At 57.9% G+C, this 12,750-nt stretch overlaps 1 protein-coding gene across 1 annotated transcript in view; it reads right to left on the bottom strand.

Annotated features, from left to right (window-relative positions):
- Positions 1 to 1,865: 1,865 nt before the first annotated feature.
- The window catches only part of Btbd2 (BTB (POZ) domain containing 2), a gene marked incomplete at its 5' end in the record, with an annotated part of 13,069 nt that continues 2,184 nt past the window's right edge, over positions 1,866 to 12,750 (bottom strand). The window contains 8 exon segments of the mRNA XM_005405935.2: positions 1,866 to 2,909; positions 3,000 to 3,146; positions 3,330 to 3,417; positions 3,539 to 3,731; positions 5,020 to 5,217; positions 5,650 to 5,755; positions 6,670 to 6,826; positions 7,777 to 7,896. Of these exon segments, the coding sequence (XP_005405992.2) occupies positions 2,748 to 2,909; positions 3,000 to 3,146; positions 3,330 to 3,417; positions 3,539 to 3,731; positions 5,020 to 5,217; positions 5,650 to 5,755; positions 6,670 to 6,826; positions 7,777 to 7,896 (1,171 nt within the window).

Below are 12,750 nucleotides of genomic sequence, written 5' to 3'. Positions count from 1 at the left end.
CCGGAGCCGTGTTCTGCGGTGGGTGGGGCAGCGAGCACGAAAGGGAAGTGGACTTGAAGGCTTGCGAAGGGGAGAACGAGGAGGTGCGGTGAAGGAGCGTCTGGCCCAGCTGCTCGCACAGCTCACCCCGTGACCAGAGCAGAGAAGAGGAGCCTCTCCATGGGACTGGGAAGCAGGGAGGGAAAGCAGCAGCAGTTGGGAAAACATGGGTGGGACCCTGAGCCACTGGAGCAAAGCAACCCCCGAAGCCTGCCCTGCTGCTGCTGCTTCCCTCCTGGCAACAGCGGGAGGGCAGACAGGACACTGTATGCACTAGAGCACTCCTGTTGCCTAGAGAGACAGAATTGCTGCTTCCAGCCCAGCCTGGGCAACTTAGGCCATGGGACCTGGGGAGGAACTCTTGGGTTGGAGCTCTAAGACCTGAGGCCGAGGGTGGAGAACCAGTGCCATGATGAAGTATAAGCAGGGCAGAAGATGGGTGAGCCAGCTGGGCACAGTGGTATACGCCTGTAATCCCTGCACTCAGGAGGCTGAGGCAAGAGAATTGACACAGGTTCAAGGGCAGCGTTGACCCTGTCTTGAAAAAAAAGATGGGTGAGCCATTGGGAGTATGCTGGACACGGCACAGAGTTGAGGTCTTTTGCACACCACCTGTGCATGGAAGGGCGGGCGTAGTGGGACCCTTTCCACAGTTAAGGCTACAGGGATGGGTGGGAAGGAGGGCTAATTTTGAGCCCTACTGTGTTGCATTGGAGCCAGCATGTTTGCTTGAACTGGCTTCAGTACATACATGTGCAAAATTCAGGCGTGTGTGTGTGTGTACACACTGGTGTACATACAAATACTATTTTCATTTTTCCCTTTTTTGGTGTTATTTTATTTCTACATTGTACAAGCCCACAATTTCCCATTACTGAATTTATCCTATAGTTTTAAAAATAATTTTTTAATTTTTTTTTTTTGTCTTTTTGAGACAGGGTCTCGCTATGCAGTTCAGGCTGGCCTTGAGCTCACTTTGTAGCCCAGGCTGGTCTCAAACTCGCAATGATCCTCCTGCCTCAGCCTCCCAAATGCTGAGATTACAGGCGTGCGCCATTACGCCGAGCCAGACCTCTAGGTTTGTCTGCACAGCTCTATTTTCTCCTTCAATACTGGGGGATTAAACCTGTACACTGAACTACATACCCAAACCTTTTTGAAACCAGGTCTTGCTGCATCGCCCAGGCTGCACATGAACTTGCACTCTTGCCTCAGTGTCCCAGAGTGCTGGGATGATGGGCATGCACTGCCACTCAGGACTTCTGCTGTCCTAAATGTGTAAGTCCTCTGCTAACTCCAATTTCTTAAATGGGCTTCAGGTTTTTTAATTTTTGCAGTGATCAGGATAGAACCCAGGGCCTTACACATGATATGCAAGCACCCACAGTGAGTTGTTTTAAGACAGGGTCTCACTAAGTTGCCCTGGCTGGCTTTAGAATTGCTGTTCTCCTGCCTCAGCCTCCTAAGCAGCTGGAGTACCAGGTGTTCACCATGGCACCCAGCTCCATGCTTTTGTCCAGCCCTTTCTCACCAGGGGACTCTGAATAGTGCCCTGCAGGCTGGTGCTGACGCCAGCGCCCAGTCACTCGCTGTTGCCGGCAGGAGTTGGGCACGTGCAGCTCCCCTCAGACCTCCAAGCCTCTCAGGACACTGCCCCCTGGCTTCGTCCCTACCTACCCCAGGGTGTCACCCTCACTGCGCTGTCCTCCTGAGAAACTGGCACCTTGCAGACTTGGCCTCGTGCCACTTTCCGGCCTCTGCGCGGTTTGTCACCACCTGGGCTCGGCGGTGCCAGGTGGGGCCCAAATGCAGCAGCTCGGGGCCAGTGCGTTTCTTTCCTTTATTTTAAAAAATGATGGGTGTGAGGCCACACCTTCCATGGCTTCAGGGAGGACGCAGGTTCCAGGGGAGTCACTGGGGCAGTCACGTGGGTGCTTGGGGTGGCAAGCTGGGGCTACATTATGTACAGGGGGCGGGCAGCGCCTCTGGAACTCGCACCAGGCCAGCTGGGGTCCCGCCCCGCCTCAGGGGGCGGCCTCGTTTTCTCCCTCGAGGCACACGGGGTTGGGGCCCAGCTTGGCCACAGGGGCTGGTGCAAGGCGACTGTCCAGAGGACACTGACAGCCTCGCTGGCCCACGGGTGGGGCCAGAACGGAAACAGCAAACCACCTGTTACCTGGACAGGGGCTGGCCCCTTGTGGACAGCACTGGGGCCCGAGCCCCACCAGAGTCCCACCGCCATGTCTCCAGTGTCTTGGAGAGGGGGACGCCCTGCAGGCCAGGCCTCAGGTACATGGCTGGCCAAGCCCCGGTGTCCCCAGTGAGCAGACAGGAATGAAAGACCCCAATCAGCACCCGTGGGACCCCTCACCCGGGCTTTTAAGCTCAGAAAGGGGCCTGAGGCATTGCATGTGCACTTGACAGACGGGAGACGACACCGCTCGATCCGCCTGGGTGAGTGGCCGCCAGCCCTGAGCTGCAGGGACAGTGGGGACAGCCACCCCCACGGGCCTGCCTCCCTTGGCCCAGCGTGGGCCCCATGGTGAAGGCACTGCCCTGCCCAGCCCACGGTGTTTGAGGGATTGTCTCATGGCCACCGGGGCTGTGGACACCAGCCACGCTGTCACCATGGACACAGGGACACCCTTTCTGGATGCTCAGAACGGTGGCAGGGAGTGGACGCGTGGAGAATGCCTGGGGCGCTTGGCCTAGGTGTAGAAGATGACCTCTGGGATCTGCCCGTCCTCCACTGACGTGCCGTTGTTGTTCCCCGCCGCGTAGCAGAAGGTGAAGCAGGTCTTGGCCCCCGTCGTGGGTGACTCGTGGGTCACCTTGCGCAGGCCTTTGGTGCCGTAGTGGGAGTCCGGGCCCTGTGGGAGGTGAGACAGTAAGGCCGGGCGTCGCCCCCAGTCCGCGCCCCGGAGTCCCGGCAGGGGAGGGTCCATGCCGCCGGCTCAGACCTTGAGCGTGGCGCAGGCTGTGTAGTTCACGTTGGGCAGCACCTCCACCGGCTCCTTGAACATGACCCGGAAGGTGCTGGCCGAGCCGTCACAGCTGAAGCCCGTGTCGTTCTGGCCCAGGACTGTGTTGCTGTCCGTGTGGATGATCTGGGGACAGGAGGAGGAGCACAATGCCTGCCAAGGTTCCGCCCCTGGGGCGGGGACCGGCCAGGGCCTGACAGTGGAGGCAGCTGGCCTGGGAGTGGCGGCGGGTGAGGAGGGTCTGGTGTGGGCTGGGCCGATGGGTCCCGGGGTGCTCAGGGCAGAGCCACGGGGAGTAGACGGGCTCACCTGGATGTTCACTTGGTAGTCTGTGGGCCCGTGGATGGAGCCATAGAGCCCGAAGCCCACCACGAAGATGCGCTTGTTGACTGAGAACCTGCAGAAGGCAACAGGCCACGGCGTCAACAGAGCAAACAGCCGGACACTGGACAAACAGAAAAGGCCAAACAGGGCGGAGAGGGCATGCTGTCCCCAGGCGAGCGGCTGGACAGGCACACCTGATGCGGTCACTGGTCCCGCTGTAGCCCCAGCGGCTCTCCACCTGCTGGAAGCGGTTGATGCTGCACTCCTTGCCGCGAAGACAGCAGCGTGGGCGGTCGATGAACTCCACGCGTGGCTTGGGGTTGACCGTGAAGTGCAGGAAGAGGCTGACCACCTCCCGGTCCACCAGGATGCCGGACTGCGCGGGGCCTGCAGTGGGGATGGGAGGGCTCAGCGGGATGCTCCCCTCCCTGTACTCCGGGTGCCACGTGTGACTCAGCTCCTGGGACCTGGGATCAGGTGCTTCCTGCCATGGAGTGGGGGTTCTGCCCTCGCATTTGGTGCAGGGTCTCAGCAGTTGAGGGCAACAGATTCACTTGCTCACAAGGAAAATCTCAAGAGCAGACCCTGTTCCCCAGCTGTGCTAGCCCTGGGTCAAAGCACCCACTCCAAAGGCCTGGTGTGGTGCCACACGCCTGTCATCCTAGCACTTGGAGGCTGAGGCAAGAAGATTGCTGTGAGTTCGAGGCCAGCCTGGGCTATACAATGAGTTCAAGACCAGCCTGGACTATATAGCAAGACCCAGTCTCCCAAAAAAAAAAAAAAAAAGCACCAGCTCCAGGACCGTCTAGTTCATGCTACGTGGAGGCTGAGCCCTGTCTGTCCACACACTGGGTCGTGCCCAGAGGTGTCGCTCCCAGCTGCTTCTGAGGCCAGCATGCCCTTGGTCACAGCTCTGGCTTCTAGAAGAACCCCGGAGAGCGGGCCCTGACCAGCCTTCCCCACAGAGCACCACAGAGAGACAGGGAGAGGCTGAAGCCAAATGGGACAAGGGTGGGGCACTGCCACCGCAAGCCACAGGCTGGCCAAGGGGCTGCAGGAGGTGGGTAGGAGCCTCATGCACCCTGCCCCCCAGAAGCCACCGCCAGGAAAGGCCACGACAGAGGAAGAGCCCACCATGTCCGGCTGGACACAGCGCACAGGTGCTTCCCTCATGCTTCAAAAGAATCACTCCTAGCTGGGTGTGGTGGCACATGCCTGTAATCCCAGCTCTTGGGAGGCTGAGACAGGAGGACTGCTGTGAGTTCAAGACCAGTCTGGGCTATAAAGTGACTTCAAGGCCAGCTTGAACTGCATAATGAAACCCTGTCTCAAAAAATACAAAAAAAAAAAAAAAAATCATTCCTTCCCCGGCTGGGCATGGTGGCACAGGCCTGTCATCCCAGTCAACCTGGCCCTTTTTATGTTTTAACCTTGAGACAAAGTCTGGTTAAGTTGCCAAGTTGTGCGGGCTGGCCCCACACTTGTGATCCTCCTGCCTCAGCCTCACAGAGTGCTGGGATGACAGGCCTGTGCCACCACATGTGGCTTTATGCACTTATGTTATGCATAAGTGCATAACTTTACTAACTTTATGCAGTTTCACATCTGCCACAATGAACTCAAGGACTGTCACTGAAACTCTAGGCCTCTCGCCAAGGGAGGGCTCACCCATTACCTGCAGCAAACTCCTCGATGGTCATCAGTGGGAAGCGGATGAGCCCCAGGGCCTTGCCCAGCACCTTCCGCTTGTTCTCCGGTGTCACCTGCAGCTGCTGCCGCTGACACTCAGCTTCAGACCAGCGTACAACGGCGTTGAACAGCCGCACCTCCCGGATGCCCAGGGTGTCCCGCTCCAGGACGGCCACCAGTGTGTCTGAGGGTGGAATGGCCATAAGCTGGCTGTGCCCACAGCCTCACCTAGGAACCAGTGACCGCGGCCCTTGGCTCATGTGTGTCAATTAAGTTTCACTGGTACCACTACGTCAGTTCCCTGTCCCATCGCCTGCAGCTGCGTTTACCCACCAAGGGCCAAGGCAGAGTATCTTAGCAGCAGACACTTCCCGACAAAGCCAGGCACACAGACCACAAACCAAAGTCTGCTGAGCGTCTTTTAGGACTAGGCAGTCCCCAAGCTGGGACCATGGTGACACCAGGTCAGGAAAGCCTCCCCAGGAGCCGCAGAGTCTGCTGCCAAGTGGAGCAGGAGGTCCTGGGTCCCGCTTGAGTCTGCCTGGGCCGCTCAGACCAGCGCCAAGCCCAAAGCACCGCCCTTCGCCCCGCCGACTCAGGGCTGCGCCTGGCTCACCGAGGTCAATGTCGGTGAAGCCCTCGGCGGTGATGGCGTCAGCTGTGTTCTTGTCGATGCTCTCCAGGCACAGGCTGGCCAGCTGGGGCTCGTCGAACAGGCGCGCCTGGTGAGGGAAGGCCCCGGCTCAGGACAGCAGCTCCCGGTCCCCCTGGGCCCCGCGCCACAACAACCACGGGCACAGCAACACACACCTGCTGTCCCACCTGCCTAACAGACTGAGGCAAGAGGTCAGTGGAGCCCAGGGGCTTGGGGCCAACCTAGGCGGAACAGCAAGACGCCATTTCAAGGAAAAAGAGAAACAAGAACTCCCAGCCATGGTGGCACAGGCCGTCAGGCCAGCTACCGGGGAGCCGGGGGAGCCGGGCCAGGAGGAGCACGAGCTCTACGCGAGGCCGGACAACGGTGAGGCCGCGTCTCAAACACAAAACAGAAACCAGTTCAAATGGAGCCACCGAGCTTTGACCCAAGGTCCCCCCAGCACGAGACCCAGACAGCCGGTCCCCTGCAGCTGCACTCCAGTTATCGCACCCCTGGGGCAGAAGCCACCTGGACATCGACCCCTCAGTGACCCTGGCTGTCCGTGTCAGCCCAGAGCTCGAGGCTCCCGCTGGCTGCCTGCCCGCCGTCCCATCTCCCATTCTGCACAGCCGCGCCAGCTCCGCCAGCCCCTCGGACCCCGCAAGCCCAAACCTGCGTGTCCCATGACCCCGCACCTCCCAGCCAACCCGCCGCGTCCCTGCGACGGGACACAGCCACCGCGCCACGCACCCGGGAGGCTGAGGGAGGGTGGCTAGTTTGAGCCCAGCTTGCACGTCTCAGTGAGACCCTGTCCCAAAATCAAAAATGAAAAGGGCTGGGATGTAGCTCAATGGAAAGGCCCTGGGTTCCATCCCCAGGGCTGCAAGGAAAAAAAGTATTCAATGAACAAGACCCGATCTGACCTCAGGGAAGGACCCACGGCCATCCGCCCACCGTGATCCCCGCCTGGATGCATCCTGTCCCCGCGTCCCCGGGCACCTGCGTGAGCAGCATGAAGGCGTTGTCGGCCCGCAGGTTCTTCTTCAGGAACTCTACGCAGTGGGCCTCGAGCGCGGGCACCGCGTACTTCTTGGCAGTGTAGAGTGTGGTCATGACGGTCTCAGGCCCAATCTGCACCTCATCCGAGTACAGGAACCTGAGGGCGGCGGGGCTGTGAGGGGGACATCAGACCACCCGGCCAGCTCCTCACCTCCAAAGTTGGCAGGATCCAGCTGCCCCATGACATGGGCCGAAAGGGTCCCTGAGGAACCAGCTATGGGTGCTATCCGAGCTGGGGACACAACGCAGGATGCAGCCACCAGGACATCAAAGCCAAGCTGACCAGGCACTCAGCAAGGTGGCTGCACAGCAGGCTCCAGCCTCCGTGCAGGGGAGCTGGCAACGGGTGGGGGCCGGGTGGCTCCTCCCTGTCACCTCCTCCCGTGCCCCAGAGGTCAAGCCCCACTGCAACTGTGTAACTGTCAAGATCTTAAATGTCGAACTGAGTCACAGGTTATGTGTGCATGACCATGCCCCACCCACAGCACACTGAACACAATCACAACTGGAGTGGATTAAAAAAGAAAAAAGCAAGCCAGGCACAGTGGTGCATCTTTGTCACCCCAGCACTCTGGGAGGCTGTAGCAGGAGGATCACTGTGAGTTTGAGGCCACAGTGAGTTCTGGGCTACACAGTGAAACCCTGCCTCAAAAAATGGGGTAGGGGCTGGGGATATAGCTCAGTGGCATAAGCGCCTGCCTGGCAAGTGCAAGATCCTGAGTTTGATTCCCAGTACTCCCCTCAAAAAATGGGGTAGCCAGGCGTGGTGGTGCACACCTGTAATCCCAGCACTCAGGAGGCTGAAACAGGAGGATCGTTGCGAGTTCGAGACCAGCCTGGGCTACAAAGTGAGCTCAAGGCCAGCCTGAACTGCGTAGCGAGACCCTATCTCAGAAAGACAAAAGGCAGGTTGGTGAGACACTAGAATTGTTTTAAGGTAGTGGCTGGAGCCAGTCCACTCCCCAGAGTGCTCTGGAGCTCTCCCTGGAGCAGGCCCGGGGCCGCGGGCCTCCCCTGTCCCCACCCCATCAGGCCCCAGAAGCTCACTTGAGCAGTGCCAGGAAGGCGGCAGGTTCCACGTCAGGCAGCTCGATCTCGGTGGAGGTGGTGGCCATGCCACCATTAAACATGGCATCGAAGACAGCACTGCCCACGGCCAGCACGAACCTGGGGCAGGAGACAGGGCACCTGTCAGCCTGGCTGGTGGCCCCAGCCCTGACCCCACCTGGGACCTCAGCCAGCCAGCCAGATGCCAGGCCAGCGTGCACTGGTACAGCAGGCTCTAGCCCGGCCAGGGTGCGGGCGGTGCCGACCCACCAGCAGCCATGCAGCCCAGCGACCCCACGTCTACCCATCCCTCCGTGCCCACGTCCCACCCGTCCTCCCTGCCCCAGGCCTGGCTGCTGTGGCGGGACAGACCCAACACAAAAGTTGGGCCACCTAAGCTGAGGTGAGAGAGCCTGCAGCTCTCCGACACCAGGACCCCTGAGCAGTTCTCTGTCCCCATCATCCCGTGTTCCCAGCCGCAGGGACCTGCGTCCTGACCACTCCTGGCCCATGCTTCCCAGGGACGTGAGCCTGCCAGCAGTCAAGGCCTCTGCAGCACCTTTTCCTGCTTGTTCGCAAAGCATGTGGGTCCCCTGCAGGGACACCTCTGAGGACCACGCAACTGCCATAAGCGGAAAGCAGAGGCGGCCAACTGGGCCATGTGTGGGTGTGGCCCCAGTGCCACCAGCCTCCGGAGGGTGGTCAAGGACACGGGCCGCACGGGGCGGGCAGGGGCAGCCCAGGCGGCTCCGCCCGCTGCAGCCCCCGCAAGCCTCCCTCCAGATGCCCCCGGAGGCTTCGCATCCGCGCCCTCGCCATCACCTCTGCTGCTGCCCTAGGGGCTCCAGCGCCTCCCCGGCCGCCCGTGCCCCCAGAACAAATGACCACGGACGTCCACGTGGGACAACACACATCACTCCTAGCAGCCTGGCCCACGCTGGCCAAGGCTCGGACAGTCCAGTGCCACAGATGAACACAACAACACAGGCCCCGCCACACACCGGGACAGCACTCGGCCGGGACAGGAGCGCGGCCGGTGGGCCTTGAGGGTGCTGTGCTCAGTGACAGACACAAGATACAGGGCTCCCAACACAGGCTCCACGGACAGGAAACGCCCAGGACAGGCGACTCTGCAGACAGGAACTGGGCTCTCGGGGCCGGGGCTGGGGCGGGGGCGGGATTGTGTCTCATGGGCACGGACACTTGTAGGAAGATGAGAAAGTGCTGTGTGGATGTCTCAATGCCACTGAGCTGTGCTCTGAAATGGTTAAGATGGTAAAAGTTATGGGTTAGGCTGTTTTTTGATATTTTCAGACAGGGTCTCACTACATAATTCTGCTGGCTTTCAACTCCCTTTGTAGCCTAGGCTGGCCTTGAATTCCTGGTGAGCCTCCTGCCTCAGTCTCCCGAGTGCTGGGTGACAGGCATGAACCACCACACCCAGCTCTAATATTATGCTATTTTACTATAATTTTTTTGTTTGTTTTTCCTCCGGCACCAGGAATCGAACTCACAACTTTGCGTTTGCCAGGCAAGCGCTTTGCCGCTGAGCTAAATCCCCAACCCCTATTTTACTATAATTTAAAAGATGAAAGATTTATATGCTCTGAAGAGAAACCACACTATTTTACCACAATTTTTTTTTTTTTTTTTGGTACCAGGAATCAACCTCAGGACCTTGTGCTTACCAGGTAAGCACTTGTGTCACTGAGCTATATCCCCAGCCCCACAATTTAAAAGCTATGTATTTTTTGCCAAGCTTGGTGGTGCACACCTATAATCTTAACGCCCGGGAGGCTGAGACAGGATAGCTGTGAGCTCAAGGCTGGCTTGGGCTACATAACAAGACCCTGTCTCAAAAAACAAAACAAGAGCTGGCTGTGGTGACGCATGCCTGTAATGCCTCATAATCCCAGCACTCAGAAGGCTGAGGCAGGAGGATCATTGCAAGTTTGAAGCCAGCCTGGGCTACATAAGTGAGTTCAAGGCCAGCAAGCATTACATAGCAAGATCCTGTCTCCAAAAAAAAAAAAAATTAAAAAATGATAAGAGAAAGAAGGACAAGCTACCATGAACGGGCGGGGAAGAGAACCACCTAAGCACCTTGGGAAAGTGAGTCAAAGACCAAAAGTATTTTGTGGTACACAAATGGCACATGGTATGTTTCATGATTTCATCCTACGTGACACACAGTCTACATGAAAACCCCACAGCCACTGGGCATGGTGGCACACCCCTGCGGGCCAGCACTCTGGGAGGCTGAGGTAGGAGGACCAAAAGTCTAAGCCCAGCCTCGGCAACTAAGGCATTTCAACCCCTGAGTGGGCGGTAACCAGGCAGATGGGACAATCACCCAGGACAAGGACCAGCTGAGTGACACAAGCACCCAGCTGACCAGAGATCCCACACAGAACCAGTCCTCTCAACACACTCAGGACACCCTCAGAACAGCACAGGCAGGAGCAGGCCCACAAGAGCTGCACATCAGCCAGGCACAGGGGTACACACCATCACCCAGCTCTGGGAGGCTGAGGCAGGAGGATGGCAAGTTCCAGCCTAGAACTTAGTGACTTACCAAGACCTGTCTTACAACAAAAACTAAGAAGAGCTGGGGATGGAGCTCAGTGTGCAGCGCCTGGGTTCCATCCCCAGGACCGCAAAAAAAAAATAAACCTGGCAAGAATTTCTTTGCTAGTCCTCAAAACACGTCATGAAGTCACAGTCACGTCACTAAGGTGCTCCTGGCCCAGAAATCCACGAGGCCGTCCAGCAAGCAGAGGCGGCTCTGGAACTGGACAATCCGCTGTGCAGGCTGCATCGCTCGGTTCTGTGACACAGTGAGTACTTCAGGAACCAGTGCCATGGGGTTGGCCACCGTGTTCGCCCACACAGCGCCCTCAGGGTGCTCCGCACTTCCTGCCCCAGAGACACTGAATCCCAGCAGGGCCCAGTCGCAGCTTCTGAGCGCCTCCTGCCTGCCAGGCCTGGGAGGAAGGCTTTGCCCACAACACGGACAGGGATGGGCACTGGGCTGGACAGGATGCGCTCCAACCCTGCTGCGCGCAGAGCGTCAGCTTCTTCCCCTCCCCTCACCTGGCCTCACAGCTGTGGCCCCAGGTGCTGAGCCTGACCTCAGCTTTTCCCTGCTATGTCCAGTTCACCCTGCACCGAATTCTTCCCACACTGAGCTCCTAGCTGTCACCAGCCTGAGCCTGGGCCCTTGGCAAATGGTAGAAACCCCTACTCCTAGAAATCCAAAGCCACCCTGGCCCTTCTTTCCACACCCCCACTGGGGATGGAACCCAGGGCCTTTGCACATACTAGGCAAATGCTCACCACTGAGCTGTACCTCCAGTCCTCTTATCTTTTTTATTCTTTTTTTCCAGTCTTCTAAGTAAACTCCAGCTAGGCATGGTGGCACATGCCTATAATCCCAGCACTCGGGTAGCTGAGGCAGGAGGATCTCTGGGAGTTCAAGGCCAGCCTGGGCTACATACCAAGACCCTGTCTCAAAAAAAACAAAACAAAAAAAAAAAAAAACCATGATATAGCTCAGTGGCACAAGCGCCTTGCCTGGCAAGCACAAGGTCCTGAGTTCGATTCCTGGTACCAAAAAAACAGACAAACAAATCTCCAGACTTTACTTTGATGCCACTGGCTGTTCCTCTAAAACACCTGCTGCCTGGAGCCCCACCCAAGATCCAAGGGCATTTAGTTACCACACCTCCTTGTGCCCCTCGACTGTGACGAACCCCTAGACATTCCCTGGCTTTAGTGACACCAACAGTGTCGTGACCTGGCCAGGTATCCTGCACGGCATCCCGACCCGATTAGCAAAGGTTTGCTTCCTCTCGTTTACACTGGGTGCACAAGCCATTGCTACCGCGCTGGCAGAAATCTGTGCACCCAGTGTAAAACCACACAACTGCTAGCCTCAGAGGCACATGCCTGTCATACCAATTATTCAGGAAGCTGAGGCAGGAGGGCCACACGTTCAAGGCTACCCTGGGCAACTCAGGGGGACACTGTCTCAAACTAAAATAAATAAATAAGGGTCGGAGGTGGAGCTCAGGAGCAATTGGCTGCCTAACATGTGGGTTAGTCCCAGCACCACAAAAAGGATGAAGGGGAAAAAAAGAATTTATCTGATGCTTTAGGACCCCATTACCCAAGACCGAGGTCTGGGCGGGGACTCTGCGCCCCTCCTCCAGGAAGGGAGGTCCCACCTGCCTCTGCAGACACTTGGGACTCCAGGGTCCCCAGCTTGGAGCCACAGCACGCCGGCCCTGCCTTTGTCTTCACCTGCTTTTTCTACTCAATCTGTGCCGCCGCTTCTGCTCTCCTAAGGACACTGGCCCTGGACTTCACTTCCAACTGGAGACCCCACGATGACCTCATTTTGAGACACATTTGGGGGAGGGGTACTAGGGCCTTGTGCTTGCCAGGCAGCCGCTGCACCACTGAGCTAAATCCTCAGCCTGAGACCCTTCAATTAATCACATGTGCCAAGGCCCTGTCCCCAGTAAGGACCCATTCATAGGTCCCTGGGATTTTTTTTTTTGTACTGGCAATCAAACTCAGAACCTTGTGCTTGCCAGGCAGGCGCTGTGCCACTGAGCCACATTCCCGGTCACCCCTGAGATTTTGATGTGGACATTTTGGGGTCCACTATCCTACTTACCAAGGTTGCGGGCTTCAGGGTGAGGGGCCAGTCTCTGTCACACTCTCAGGGGTACCTCACGCCCACAGGATGTTGCCAGTGATGCTGACCTTGACCACCTCCTGCAGGAGGGTCCCCAGGTTCCCTAGAGTCAATCTCCAGCCTCCCCTTTCTGTTCTTATGGGCAGCAGGGAGGGGGTTCTTACTGGGGATTGAATCCAGGGCCTTTCACTAAACTACACCCCCAGCCCTTTTTATTTTTTAAATCTTGGCTTAGAGTCTCACCAACTTGCTAAGTTACCCAGGCTGGGTTG

This window comes from Chinchilla lanigera, unplaced genomic scaffold (genome assembly GCF_000276665.1).
Source record: "Chinchilla lanigera isolate Chin_1 unplaced genomic scaffold, ChiLan1.0 scaffold00094, whole genome shotgun sequence".
In the NCBI taxonomy this organism is placed as follows: Eukaryota; Metazoa; Chordata; class Mammalia; order Rodentia; family Chinchillidae; genus Chinchilla; species Chinchilla lanigera.
The sequence above is the reverse complement of the archived record's forward strand: the minus strand, read 5'-3'. Positions and strand labels throughout refer to the sequence as shown.